This window comes from Rana temporaria, chromosome 2 (genome assembly GCF_905171775.1).
Source record: "Rana temporaria chromosome 2, aRanTem1.1, whole genome shotgun sequence".
Taxonomy (NCBI): Eukaryota; Metazoa; Chordata; class Amphibia; order Anura; family Ranidae; genus Rana; species Rana temporaria.
The window spans coordinates 462,997,437-463,013,273 of NC_053490.1; the positions used below are offsets into that span (position 1 = coordinate 462,997,437).

The following is a 15,837-nucleotide window of genomic DNA, read 5'->3' on the forward strand; positions in this document are numbered from 1 at the left end:
CAAAATTGTCCGAAGTGTCCGCCATAATGTCGCAGTCACGAAAAAAATTGCTGATCGCCGCCATTAGTAGTAAAAAAAAAATAAAAAATAAAAATGCAATAAAACTATCCCCTATTTTGTAAACACTATAAATTTTGCGCAAACCAATCGATAAACGCTTATTGCGATTTTTTTTACTAAAAATAGGTAGAAGAATACGTATCGGCCTAAACTGAGGAAAAAAAATGTTTTTATATATGTTTTTGGGGGATATTTATTACAGCAAAAAGTAAAAAATATTGCTTTTTTTTCAAAATTGTCGCTCTATTTTTGTTTATAGCGCAAAAACTAAAAACCGCAGATGTGATCAAATACCACCAAAAGAAAGCTCTATTTGTGGGGAAAAAAGGACGCCAATTTTGTTTGGGAGCCACGTCGCACGACCGCGCAATTGTCTGTTAAAGCGACGCAGTCCCGAACTGTAAAAACACCTTGGGTCTTTAGGCTGCATATTGGTCCGGGGCTTAAGTGGTTAAAGTGATGCTAAAGTCTAGTTATTTTTTTTGTTAAAAATAACAAACATGTTATACTTACCTGCTCTGTGTGTTTTGCACAGAGCAGCCAAGACCCTCCTCTTCTTCGGTCCCTCTTTGGTGCTTTTGTTAAGTCTCTCCCACAGAGTCGTGGCCCCGCCCCCCCTGACTTCTTATTGGCTCACTGACTTTGATTGACAGCAGTGGACGCTTCACTGCTGTCTCAGTCAATGAGAAGGTTGAGTCCCGAACAGCCGAGCCTCTCGTGCAACATCGTAAGTATTAGGGGAGCTGCTGCACACAGAAGGCTTTTTATCTTAAAGAGGAGTTCCACCCAAATTTGAACTTCCGCTTATCCCACTCCTCACCCCCTTACATGCCACATTTGGCATGTAATTTTTTTGGGGGGGGAGTGGGGGCTTCAGGAAGAGTGGGACTTCCTGTCCCACTTCCTCCTTCCTGTAGGCGACTAAGCTTAATCGCCTACAGGAAGGGGCTGCTGTAGGCGATCGCCTAGGACACGTCACAGGTCCTAGGCGATCTCCTGGCCAATTACACGGCGCAGCGCCAGGCCGCGCCGCTCGCGCATGCGCAGTGCCTCTTGCGCATGCACAGTGGGTGCCCGGCCGTGAAGCCGAAAGCTGTCACGGCCGGGTGCCCACACTGAGAATGAAGACCCCGGCCGGGGAGGGGGGGAGAGGAGCGGAGCCCCGGCCGGCGTGTCGCTGGAGCAGGTAAGTGTCTGTTTATTAAAAGCCAGCAGCTACACTTTTTGTAGCTGCTGACTTTTAATAAACATACAAATTGGCTGGAACTCCCCTTTAATGCATATCATAGAATTTACAACCACTTCAAGCTTATGTTTTAAGTATAGTTATCTTTTAGCAGAAATCTAAATAATATTCTGTATATAAAAAGTCCTGAAAGGCTGAATATGCAACTTTCACATATTTCAATCCAAACATCAGTTTATGCCACAAGTGAATAGGAAGCATATAGCATCCTGGGAAGAAACAGGAAATTATTTTAGCAAGCTTTTCTATGGATCAACTATGCAGATTGCTGAAATATTAAGAAAAAAAGTGTTGTAAACAAAACTAGAGCAAATGAGGCAACCACATTCCTTTATTTCAATGGAAAAAACAGATTGGTTGCTGTGGGTAACTATTCCACTGTTGTTGCAGTTTGATGCAATGTTACAGTACTAGTTCTCAGTGCCTTTGGGTTGCAGACAGATTGAACACAACTACCACAGGCACAGGGGGTGCAGTCAACTCCTAAACCTTGGGGCTGAATGGGGCCTGAGCTGAGCTCCCTACACCCAGTAACGGGGGCACGGAGCATCTTGAGAGGCTTGAGACAGTCTGGCATTGCACTTTGCCTATAGCAATGTATTTGCTGTACCAGGCAGCCAAATAGAACTTTGGGTTGCTATTTAAAAAAAAAAACAAACAGTGTAGGGATTGTTTTAAAACAACAAATCTGGCTTCCAACACAGAATTTGAAATTAATGTAAAATTTGTTTATTGAGGAGGTAGTACTATTTTTAATAACTAGCATAAAAGTATAAAGGAAAGAGTAGGAAAACCAAGAAAATCACGGTCATGTAACAAAACTTAATTCAAGGCTCATATTGTAATCATGCTTTAGGAAGACGATCAATGCAATATTCAATGTGGCCTATATGTTAAGCTGTAAAGAAGTGCTATAATACTCTCTATCCTTCCCTCTCTAGACAGATTTTTTTTTCCAGTAGTAATAAAATACTATAAAATTGTAGGAATTGGGGTTGGAGATATGTGTTCTTTTGGTGCATATTTAGCGAAAAATGGCAAAAACACAGATAACATGACCCCAACGATGGCAAGCATGTAGCCCCATCCAATCTGACAGTCTCCTGCATAGTATATACTCGAGTTCTCACAGTATTTCTTCACAGTAGTGGAGTTGAGGCCAAAGGGGTACACCAAAAGACCGGAGGCCATGATGAACACTGCAAGGAAACAGAAAAAGAAATTAGGAAAATCTAGAATTTATGTATTAGTCATATCTTTTAGATGAGTACATAGCACTCTCACTCTACTAATTACAGACTGGCCATTAGTATGACCATCCTTTAAGCATGATTTTATTCTCAATGTTAACCTGTCCCAAAATTAAAAATCACTGCCCCTTAATGCCACTTGATTATAGACCTCACTGTGTTGAGATCACCATCTGACACAATAGTCCTAAAGTTTGTGATTACCTTAGAAATATAGACTAAAGGTGATTAGATTGGAATAGCAAAAATGGTGCAGGTACATCCCCTGTTGAACCCCTCCCACTCCCCGCAAGCCTGAGTTTTGTAGCAAACAATAGGGAGATAATAAAGAACAGAGAAGGGATCTGTGTTCTGTATTGTATGCCAAAAATAAAGATTTTACAAGTAGGTTAACATTCCTATTTACTTAAACAGTACAAGGCAAAGTCCAACTGAGGGGTGGCAACACAGCAGGCAAATGCTAACTGGCCCACAGAACAGTGAGTCAAGGTAGGGCTTGACAGAACTCAAACTGGCATCAGATGAGGCCTGAAGATCCATCTGGTAAAACTTAACACATAGTTGCATAGTTAAAATGGCTAAAAAAAGATACAAGTCCATCCAGTTCAACCAACAAAAAAAACAACACCACACACACTTAAATAGAAAACCTTGATATACACATTCATATACCCACAGTTGAGCCAGAGGAGGGCCAAAAAACAAAAACCAATAAAGCATGATCAAATTTGCTCTGATGGGGGAAAAAATGTCATCCTGATCCTCCAAGAGGCAATCCGATATTCCCTGGATCAACTTTACCTATAAATATTAGTATTCAGTTATATTATGTTCATTTAGGATAGAATCCAGGCCGTTAAAATGATCTACGGAGCTGGCCAGAACCAGCTTTTGAGGGAGTCTATTGCACATTTTCACAGCCCTTACTGTGAAGAAACTTTTCTGTATTTGGAAATTAAATATCTTTTTCTCCAGACATAAAGAGTGCCCCCTTGTCCTCTTTGATGACCTTAAAGTAAATAACTCTATACCAAGTTCACTATATGGACTCCTAGGGCCAGATCCACAAATATCGGGCGTAACTTAACTTTTCCCATTTAAGTTACACTGCCGCAAATTGTCCAAGTTAGTGCCCCATCCACAAAGCACTTACCTTGAAATTTGCGGCGGTGTAACTTAAATGTGTCCGGCGCAAGGCGTGCCGAATCTAATGGGGCGAGTCCCATTTAAATCCCGCGCCGGACGTACTGCGCATGCTCCGTCGGGTAACTTACTCGACGTGCATTGCGCTAACAGACGTCGCTCTGTCGTCATTTGCTTAGACGGTAACGTAAATGGCTTCCAGCGCCATTCACGGACGTCTTACGCAAACGACGTAGAGTTTGAATTTTTGACGCGGGAACGACGGCCATACTTAATAGGGCTTAGTCAAATAGGACTCAGTCCTATTTTTACACCGCGTAACTCGACGTAAACGACGTAGATTTAGAGCGACAGGCCCGTCGGAGCGTTCGTGGATCGCCGTAAGTGTTCATTTGCATATTCTACGCCGGCCGCAATGGCCTCGCCACCTAGCGGCCGGCCTAGAATTGCATCCTTAAGATCCGACAGTGTAATTCAATTACACATGCCGGATCTTCTGCCTATCTATGGTAAACTGATTCTGTGGATCAGTTCCATAGATAGAAACAGGGATACGACGGCGTATCAGTAGATACGCCGTCGTATCTCTTTTGAGGATATGGCCCCTTATGTATTGATACATGTGAAAAGAAGGCCAGGTGGCAGCTTTGCAATGCTGAGAAACAGATTACTGATGCTGAAAAGCCCACGAGGCACTAAGCACAGGTAGAGTGTGCCCTAACAAGAAAGTGTGCCCCCCTATGCTTTAGACCACAGGTTCAAACTAAGACTTGTCCATTACACCTTGCAATGATGAAGAGAGAAGAAAAGAACCCCCTACCAAAACTTTTGAGATGGACAAAGTGGGAATCTGATTCCTGAAAATAAACTGTAGCTGTGAGGTAGATCCTCACAGCGACTACCACGCTGAGACAGAGGAGTGACATTTATTTGGGATGTTTCGTAGCAGGACATAAGAAGGGAAGAACAACATCCTGCCTAAGATGGAAGCAAGAAATAATAATTCCCATACTTTTAATAAGATAACTATAAAGTTAGCTTCTCTGAAACTAATTTGTATCCTTTTATTTAGTGACGGGAATTATACATTTCGCTTTCTTGCTACTAAAATCTATTTACACATAGAAACCACTCAGATTTCTATATCATTTTTAAATATACATCTGAAAATTACTGAAAAAATACATCTGAATTATTTCTATTTATCGGCAACATAAATACATTTGTATTTGCATGTGCCATTACATTATTTTAATTATATAAACTTTTTTTTCCATGTTATTCAAACTATTAGATATACTTATATGGTAAAATGTAGTTTACATTATAATTTTACATTGGTTAAACTCTGTAAAATGTTCATTCGGTCAGATGAAAATATTTGCATGGAGTTAAACCACTAGAATAAATCCATAGGGGGGCAGCAGAGTAATCAAATGAAATACTGCATAGCTCCTGATAGAGAGTGAATTGCAGCTAGGTAAACTAATGCTGCGCACACACGATCGGTTTGTCTGATGGAAACGGTCTGATGGACCGTTTTCATCAGACTAACCGATTGTGTGTGGGCCCCATCGGTTATTTATCCATCGGTTAAAAAACTAGGAACTTGTTTTAAAATTATCTGATGGTTAACTAACCGATAGAAAAAAACGATCGTCTGTGGGCACGTCCATCGCTTAAAAATCCACGCATGCTCAGAATCAAGTCGACACATGCTCGGAAGCATTGAACTTAATTTTTCTCAGCTCGTCATTGTGTTTTACGTCACTGCGTTCTGAAACGATCGTTTTTTTAACCGATGGTGTTTAGGCACGACTGATGAAAGTCAGCTTCATCGGATATCTGATGAAAAAATCCATCAGACCGTTTTCATTGGATGAACCGATCGTGTGTACAGGGCATTAGACTGATATGTAGCTATATGGGTGCTACCATTGCTTTCCTTTTGGAAAATGTTATATGTTTCTGATCTGTCCTTTGAACCACAAGGGTCAATATGACAACCAGCATTTTAGAAGCAGAGGTAAAAACTAGAAGTTTTCATGTTTCACTTTTGACAGGTTTCATTTAAAGTATACCAGAAAAAAAATCTTAAAAGTACAAAGTCAAGCATACTAAATATATTAATTTGGAGAAAGTGTTTTTTTTTTTTTTGGTATGTAAAGCCTCTGAATAGGAACCCACTATGGGAGAGTATTGAGACTGCTTGAGTGTAGCATGCAGGGTTCTGGCAGCCTTTTAAGGCCCCGTACACACGACCAAACATGTTTGCTGAAACTGGTCCGACGGACCAGTTTCAGCAGACATGTTCAGTCGTGTGTAGGTCCGACCGGACAATTGTCCAGCGGATCGGACAGTTTCCAGCGGACAAATGTTTCTTAGCATGCTAAGAAACATGGAAATAAGTATCTATAAAATCAATGAACTGAAGTTCAAAAGATAAACAGCGCTAATAGAGTTGGTGAATAACCAGCTCAAAGAACAAGTAATATCCCAGTGAGCTCAGTTGGTGTGTAAGGTGTTCAAACCTAGAGTGCACGTGCACCTAACATCTCTAGAGTGAGATAAACCTATATGCAGGGCTGGACTGGGACAAAAATGTGGCCCTGGACTTCATCCAGACCAGCCCACTGGGGCGCTGCCAGGGCGTTAAAAAAAGTCCTCCAAGCAGCATCTTTGGGGCGGTGGAGGAGCGGTGTACAAACTGCTCCTGCCCATTGAAATGAATGGCTACCGCAGCTGAAGCGCCTGCAAAGCACTTCGGCAGCAGCGCTACATGGGCGTATTTAACCTTGAATTCGGCTGCTAGTGGGGGTTAAAAGCACCTGCTAGACGCCGAATAGTGCAGCTAAAATGACAGTAAAGTGCTGCTAACTAGCAGTGTTTTACCGACAATGCCTGCCCCAGTGTGAAAGCAGCCTAAGAGTCAGGGAGTGAATGAGACAAAAGAGGGAGCTGAGAGACAGAGGGGGGGAGCTGAGAGACAGAAGAGGGAGCTGAGAGACAGAGGGGGGGGAGCTGAGAGACAGAGGGGGGGGAGCTGAGAGACAGAGGGGGGGGGAGCTGAGAGACAGAGGAAGGGAGCTGAGAGACAGAGGGGGGTGAGCTGAGAGACAGAGGGGGGTGAGCTGAGAGACAGAGGAAGGGAGCTGAGAGACAGAAGAGGGAGCTGAGAGACAGAGGGGGGGAGCTGAGAGACAGAGGGGGGTGAGCTGAGAGACAGAGGGGGGTGAGCTGAGAGACAGAAGAGGGAGCTGAGAGACAGAGGGAGGGAGCTAAGAGACAGAGGGGGGGGGTCGCTGAGAGACCAAGGGAGGGAGCTGAGAGACAGAGGGGGAGGAGCTGAGAGACAGAGGGGGGAGCTGAGAGACAGAGGGGGAGGAGCTGAGAGACAGAGGGGGGAGCTGAGAGACAGAGGGGGAGGAGCTGAGAGACAGAGGGGGGGAGCTGAGAGACAGAGGGGGTGAGCTGAGAGACAGAGGAAGGGAGCAGAGAGACAGAGGGGGGAGCTGAGAGACAGAGGGGGGGAGCTGAGAGACAGAGGGGGGGAGCTGAGAGACAGGGGGGGGGGAGCTGAGAGACAGAGGGGGGTGAGCTGAGAGACAGAGGGGGGGGAGCTGAGAGACAGAGGGGGGTGAGCTGAGAGACAGAGGAAGGGAGCTGAGAGACAGAGGGGGGGAGCTAAGAGACAGAGGGGGGGAGCTGAGAGACAGAGGAAGGGAGCTGAGAGACAGAGGGGGGGGGCTGAGAGACAGAGGGGGGGGGGGACTGAGAGACAGAGGGAGGGAGCTGAGAGACAGAGGGGGGGGGGGAGCTGAGAGACAGAGGAAGGGAGCTGAGAGACAGAGGGAGGGAGCTAAGAGACAGAGGGGGGGAGCTGAGAGACAGAGGAAGGGAGCTGAGAGACAGAGGGGGGGGGGAGCTGAGAGACAGAGGAAGGCAGCTGAGAGACAGAGGGAGGGAGCTAAGAGACAGAGGGGGGGAGCTGAGAGACAGAGGGGGTGGTCTGAGAGATAGAGGGGGATGAGAGACAGAATAAGGGGCTAAAAGAGAATGGGAATGAGAGACATGGGGACTGAGAGACAAAGGGGGGGACTGAGAGACAGTGGGGTCTGAGAGAGTCTCTGTTTTAAAAAACGGCCCACTGAGCCATCGGCCCACCGGGAAACTCCCTGTAGTCCCTATGGCCAGTCCATCTCTGCCTATATGTGGAATAGGACACCCCCTCAAAGGGTGAAAGCTTACCACAATGAAGCAAAGAAAATTTGCACTGCAAAAAAACTCACACCATCTGGTTCTCCAGGTATTGGTAGGGCAGAACACTTCTTAGCCAGTTGACATGTAAGATAAAACCATACAGACAAATGATAGTGCAGTGTGTCTATGAATAACTCAGACTGGCATAAGTAAGTAGGTGACCAATAGTGAATGCCCGTACAATATATAACTGTTTAAATGAACATAGGTAAAGAAATGGTTTCACCGCTTTTCCGATCCTCCAGGGGCCGCGCGCGTGCTGTGTAATGACAGCTGCAGCGAGATCCGTATGGTGGTTGGTGGAGCGCAGTGGAACACAAGTCTGTATCCGGGTGTTGCGTCACTGTAGCCACGACCTGACGCGTTTCGTCACTTCCGACTTCGACAAAGAAACATGTCCGCTGGAACCATGTCTGTCGGACATGTTCGGTCGTCTGTACAGACTCACCGGACATGTCCGATCGGCCGCCATCCCTTGCATGCGTCGAAGTGATTCGACGCATGCGTGGAAGCTTTGAACTTCCAGGGCCGCCCACGTTGCCGCGGCGACGGCGCGGCCACGTCACCGCGTATCGTGTACGCGCGGATTTCTGTCTGATGGTGTGTACAACCATCAGACAGAAATCTACGGGTGGGCATGTCCCCTGAAAACGGTCCGGCGGACCGCTTTCAGCGGACAGTCCGTCCGTCTGTACGAGGCCTAACAGTAGTCAGCATGCACCCTAAGCCAGGAGTTCCCAGACATGTGCTGCCCAGTGAGCTGATTGGCTGAAAAGCTAGCCACTGCAATATTGCCTAAGGTGTTGTAGCATCTTACAAAACTGCTCCCTTTTATCTTCCATGGGTAATGTGTCCGTTATGGTAACCAAAGGGAAATTGTATTAAACCCATATTAACATATTGCAGCTTACCAATCATTAAATGTGGTGGCAGCATTAGTTTTCTTTGTATGCTTTTTCCCCTCTGTTTTCACCTGGTGACCTGTCAGTCTGGGGGGCGGGGGGCGTAGTGTTAGATGTACAGCACATATCTAAAAAGTTGGGGCACTGTGTAAAATCTACATTAAAACAGAATGCAATGATTTGCATATCTCATAAACCCATATTTTATTCACAATAGAAAACACATCAAATGTTTACCCTGAGAAAATGTATAATTTTAAGAAAAAAAAGGTAATTTTGAAATTGATGGCAGCAACACGTCTCAAAAAAGATGTGACAGGGCCACGTTTATCATGGTGTAGCATCCCCTCTTCTTTTAACAACACTCAGTAAACATCTGGGAGACCAGTTGCTGGAGTTTAGAGAGAGAAATGCCCCATCCTTGCCTGATATAGGATTCTAACTGCTTAACAGTCCTGGGTTTTCGTCGTATTTTTCATTTTAAGATGTGCCAAATATTTTTAATTAGTGAAAGAACTGGACTGCAGCCAAGCCAGTTAAGCATCCAGACTTTTCAACTATAAAGCCATGCTGTTGTCATAGATGGAGTATGCAGTTTAGCATTGTCCTGACGAAATATACAAGGTCTTCTGAAAAAGACATTGTCTGGATGGGAGCATATGCTGCTCTAAAACCTGGATATATCTTTCAGCATTAATGGTCCCTTTCCAGATGTTCAAGTTGCCCATTCCAAACATACTAATGCACCCCCCCTGCCCATACCAGGCTGATAGAGTAACACTTTTTCCCCCCCTCCTTATTAGTCCGAAGGATACAGCACCCCAGTTTTTTTTTGGAATTTGGTTTGTAAATGCATAAACTAAAGACAGCATATATATTATTAATAAAATTATTCCTCAGCTGTCATTTAAATGATGCTTCTTTAGCCACATGTCAGTATATAATATAATGTAGCTCAAATAATACTGTATGCCAACTCCTAAAGAATGGATATATCAAGTTGGAAAAACATGATATTTCTAAGTAAAATTGATCTGACTACATGAATGTTTACCTTATATTTCTATATTAGGGTTGCACCGATATAAAGCATTTACACGAGTATCGGTACTTGTGCAAATGCTCCAATACCTGCAACCAATACTTTCAGGCTTGGTTCTTTCAGCTGACAGTGGGATTCCCCCACTGACAGCTGTAATATAAAGAAAAAACAAGTCATCAACTATCAGTTGTTAAGGAGTGGGGCTGCCGCGTCCTTAACAACCAATGATTTATTCAGCTGTCAGTGGGGTTTCCCTGTTGACAGCTGAAGTGTAAACTGAAGTCCTGGCAATTGGAGCTGTCAAAAAAGGTTTATCAAAAATATTGCTCAGTCGAAAAATAAAAATAAACATTGTTTCAAAGTGATAAACTTTGACCTTCAGATGAAGACAGTTTAAAGCAACCTGTCAAGTAAAAAAAAAATGTTTTTGTTTTTTTATTAAATGTTCCTCTGTTTAACCCCTTAATAACCCCTAATTTACTCAAATTAGCCTTAATTAACTCCCTATTCTCCTCCATTAAATTTTAATTTTCCTGCTGATATATTTTTAAACTCTATTTTATAAACTATTAACAATTAAAACTTTTTTGTTGTTTGCATTGTTCATTAATATTTTAGTTACATATATTTACATGTTTCACGTTTAAAAAGCGCATTTTTTTTTAAATTAATGTATTTAATTTGTAAACAACTATTCAAAGTATAAACAAAACAGTATAAACAAAACAATTGCAGTAAGTAACAGTAATTGATATCGGTGAGTACTAAAATAAAAGTATTGCTTTTCGTACTTGTAAAAAAAATGGTATCGGTTCATCCCTTTTTGTAACGTATTGAAATGTGAGAATGGCAAAAAAATTCCATTTAGGTTGTACTGTACTGCTTTTATTTTCTCCCTGTAAAAGGAAAGTTATAATGTACTAAAATATTATTTTATAGGGATAAGATTAAAAATAATAAGTGGGAAAATAAACAACAAATACTATACATACATTTAAAATTAAACATATCCATTCAGGCACCTAAAGCAAGTCCTATTTGTGGTTTTAAAGACATCAAAGTACATTTATGTGTGGATGGCAGGAATGCTTCCAGAATTCCCACAGGCAAGATATAGAAAGGAAAACTGCACACAGAAAACATGTGCCAGCTTATCGGGGTAGTTACCCATGAACAAATGAGAAATAACCACAGAGGATGAAGGCGTGATATGCTGTAATGTTCTGCACAGCTGTTGTCAGCCTCTTCCAGCACTGCAGCTCTGCCTGCCTGTCCAGCTGAAGCACTGATCAAGCTATATAAGTTCCACCATCTCTCAGAACACACTTTGTTTCCTGGGAGAGCCAACAAAAAAGAATATACGATAAGAAAGGTCTGTACAATGTGCCTATTCTCTGTAGACCAACTACACATTGGGTCCTGCTTGTCATTACCAGACAAGTATGTATGGAAGGCTGGGATCTGCTGCATTCTTGGATGTCTCCCAGTAAATAGGGGACTCTGCCAATAGTTCATTCCTCCGTCTGGCACAAGTTCCGATAGGATGCAAACAGAGGCACTTGTACTCTGGCATATTTCACCTGTCATCACAATCACATCAATCCCTTATTAATTATTTTATCTGTCATTTTCAGCAATCTAAAATGCATGCACTCATATAATGTAAAAGTTCAAAGCCGTGCAAATATAGGAAAGCGGCAGATGCTTTCATTTTTATTTCGGCAGTTTTTGATTTTGGCAGCCCATGAAGCATGGCTGTGTATTTGTAAAATAAAAGGCTATCACTGACTCCCAAACAATCCATCCCGAGTTTATCTGCTGGTACAACTTTCTATGCAAGTTTTAACAATTCCTAGGAGACATTTGTAAAAAAAAGAGCAGTTCTAACAAAGAAAATACAGTGGGGTAGATTCAGGTACAGCTGCGCGCTCCTTACGGAGGCGCAGTGTACCCTTTTTACCCTGCGCCTACGCAAATTATTTGCGCTACACTTCATTCATGAAGCAGTAGCCACGTAAGTTGCGTGGGCGCTCCTCAAAAATGCCCTGCGTAAGGGCGCCTAATGTAAATGATCCCGTAGGGGGCGGGAATCATTTAAATTAGGCGCGTTCCCGCGCCGAGCGTAGAGTGCATGCTCCGTCGGGAAACTTTCCCCACGTGCATTGCGGTAAATGACGTCGCGAGGACGTCATTTGCTTCAAAGTGAACGTGAATGGCTTCCAGCGCCATTCACGATTCACTTACGCAAACGACGTAAAATTTAAACCTCGCGACGCGGGAACGACGGGTAACCTTAGCATTGGCTGCCCCTGCTTTTAGCATGTGCAGCCTTACGCGAAACCCGACGTACACAAACAACGTAAACTGCGTACGCAGGGCTCGCGTAACGTTGTGAATCGGCGTTAGTATGCAATTTGCATACTATACGCTGACCACAACGGGAACGCCACCTAGCGGCCTGCGTAAGAATGCAGCCTAAGATTTGAGGGCATAAGAGCCTTATGCCACGCATATCTTAGGCTGCAGTCGGCGTAACGAGCTCTCTGAATCAGGAGAAGTCGTTACGCCGGCGCAAGTAAGCAATTGCGCTGCGTAACTATGGTTACGCAGACGCAATTGCTTCTTGAATCTGGGCCAGTGCTATTACTTGGCAGCTCAGCTGATGCACATCCATTGGGGTTTTCTTCCTCAGATGGATGTAGCTTCGGTGGAGACTCAGGCTGCCCTGATGAACTCGTTTTGAATCACTTATTAATGTAATGTACAATACTGGCCCTTACCCTTCCCTTCATATAGGATCTTCCATATCTGTAATAAAAGAACGGGGGGGATAGTTCTTTGACTTCTTCTCCCATCGCTCCTTTGTGGTACAACCCCAGCTAAAAGACATACATATAATCCTTGACGGGGCGTGTTGGGCTCGGTATGGTATCAAATATGCTCACCAATTGTTCAAGAACCAAACTTTTAAATCCTTCAGGAATATTCAAATTGAATATAAGTGCCCCAACACCTATTTTTACTGGTATCTGCTACTGCACCATGCTGTGGCAGCCCAGTTTGGTCTTCAGGAGGTTCAGCTCGCCCATTCTGGGCTGAAGAAATTACTATTAGAGGAAGACCATTCAAAACTTCAAGATATTATTTTGCCCTGTTAACCTCTTCTTCCCCTAGTGAAGGCTCAGTCGAGATCTGATATACCATCCCTTACAAAGTTATCTTGGGCTTAGGTCACCGAATCGCTGTTACCATCTGAGATTTCGGACAGAGACAAATTTACCCAGTTTAATTATCTCCACCGAGTGTATTATGCACTGCACGTCTTCACAAGATGGGCAGGGTGGAAACACCAAAATGCCATAGGTGTAGGGATGAGATAGGGGATTACTTTCATATGGTATTGCTCTGCCCTAAGGTGGGGAGGTTTTGGGCGGCAATCATGAAATTCTTAGAAGAAAAATTAGCCCTTCCAAACATATGTGCTCCAACCAGATCCCTTTTGGGTGACTTTGGTGAAGAGGAATTGTCCGCTTCCAAAAAAACTCTCTTAAGGATAGTCTTTTTTATGCTAAAAAAGCATTAGCTCTGAAATGGAAGGATCCAAGGCCTCCGTCACTCCTCTATTGGATGGACCTGGTTAATGGAGATCAAAAAAAATTAACAAAATATGGGCTGGTTGGATTAAATCGGTGTCCGGAGATATAGAGGTATAAACACAGTATAGATGGGACCCTGATTGGTTTATATCTTAATCAGAGAAAGAAATACTTATGCATGGCAAAGGTACTGGGTTTATTAGAATGCTTTCAAAAAGTGAATTACTTCATTTATTTACAATGTTGAGTTTAGATTGTTTTCTTATGTTTCGCATTACACATTCAGGGGTACTCCCCTGGAGATACAGGAGGCTGAAATTAAACCTACCTGAATATACAGGATGCTAGTAATGTATGTACTGATGCATAGAATCTAATCCTTTGGAATCTGTATGTTACTGTTTCTTCATTTGATGGATGTCACCCTCTGTAACAGGAGTGTTTTGGATATTATAATTTTTATTTGAAATATGAATAAATTTACCCTTTAAAAAAAAAGTATTTTTGGAAGACAGTTTCTAGGGGGCATAGTTATAAAGCAGTGAATGTGACATTTATCAAACAATAACTCCAGGCAGGGCCAGGTTTAGATACATTAAGGCCCAGGGCAAGAATCAAACCAAGACCCTCTTGCCTTGAATACTGCAGGCTCTCTGACATGACCTACCTCACAGGGTACAAAACACTCTGTTCTTTCATGTTTTTCTCCCTTTCTGGTTTAAATCCCCCAACAGTTTAACAAACTTTTTGCAAGAGTTCATTGAGCTCAAAATTGAATAAAATTTAAAATAATAAAACCACGAGGAAAAACAGAAGTGGTGTAGGGACAAATATATGGTTTACAGGAATAATCAAAAAGCATGTCAGACCTTCTATTAATATAAAGGTTACATTCATTTGGTGAGTTCAGTGTAAATCCAGAAGGTGGGGGAGGGAGACTGGCCTGGGGGTTGAGGACATGGGGGAACACCGGGACACAGGTTGCAGGAAGACAAGGGAAAGTGGCACAGTGCAGGCGGTGGTAGCAGTTGGCGGGTCACATTATTAATAAGTAGCAGTGAGTCTAATGCCGCGTACACACCATTACTTTATGTGATGGAAAAAAACGACATTTTCTGTGAAGTAAAAAACGACGTTTTTGAAACTTCAATTTTCAAAAACGACGTTGCCTACACACCATCGTTTTTTCACAATGCTCTAGCAAAGCGAGGTTACGTTCATCACTTTTTCCATTGAAGCTCATTGAAGCTTTTCCAGCAGATAAAAATCCAGACGACGGATTTTCAGCAGAAATCCTCTCGTCTGTACGGGGCCTAAGGGACAGTTCTACTATAAATCCATAAGTGACCATAAGCTTATAGTAGGAGGAATGCAGCCAACACTGACTGCCTAAGGGCCCTTTCACACGGGACTGATCCGTGATGATCTGCCCCGTGAACCTCTACTTGATCCCTGCTGAGATGGTGGATGACAGGGCTGTCCCCACACACTCTGCAGGGAGCGCCCTGTCAGATCTCCGCTCTCCCCTATGGGGGGGATCGGATGAACGCAGACCGTCTGTCTGTGTTCACCCAATCCACTCTGCAGACGGATGAAAAAATAGGATTTTCCTCCGTCTGCAGAATCGGAGGATTGCGGACACCGATGAGATCAGGTGTCAGCGGATGTTCATCCGCTGACACTCGCTATCTCATAGTGGTCAATGTATGTCCCTTTTTCATCCGTAAACGGATAGATGAAAAACCTGAATGTGAAAAGGGCAAAAGGTTTAAGGAACAATCTTGTCAGTAATATAGGTGTCATCTGACAAACACATTATATTTTTGTAAAAAGTAAAAAAGTGCGCTTACCAAAAAGTGACAAGAAAATAAAGCCGCTAACTCAAAAATGTTATACAAACATATAAATCATAAACAAACGGTGGAGTAGCGCTAAAGACTGAAGGGCCTTCATATAACTTCTAAATTGAAGGCTGCATAAAAGTCCAATGAATATCAAACAATGTGAACAAATTGATATATAAAAAGGATGTGAAATAAGCAATTAGTTAATAGTCCAAACGTGTATCAAATTTGAGTGTAACACACTGCTGTAACAACGAAGGAAAAACTCTGGCTCCAAATGGTAAATGTAGCTTGCTGACCCTTACCAGAATGGAAGATCCTAACGGATCTAGTCAAGCTGAAACCCTGGATGGTATATGTTGGAATGGAGCTTGTCTGTTAAGACGATCCTTCAAGGGGTCACCGATCCGCCAGAACCTGTGATCCGTCAGGATCAATCAAAGCAGAGGGGATGTAGACAATGTGCAGTAATGGAGCGTCTCAGCCAATAATAT

General features: G+C 43.2%; 1 protein-coding gene across 1 annotated transcript in view; it reads right to left on the bottom strand.

Moving 5' to 3' along the window:
• Positions 1-2,252: 2,252 nt before the first annotated feature.
• Positions 2,253-15,837, bottom strand: part of LOC120927755 (transmembrane protein 211-like) — a 262,250-nt gene continuing 248,665 nt past the window's right edge. The window contains exon 3 of the mRNA XM_040338650.1: positions 2,253-2,505. Within this exon, the coding sequence (XP_040194584.1) occupies positions 2,279-2,505 (227 nt within the window). The 3' untranslated portion in view covers positions 2,253-2,278. The remainder of the gene's footprint in view (positions 2,506-15,837) is intronic.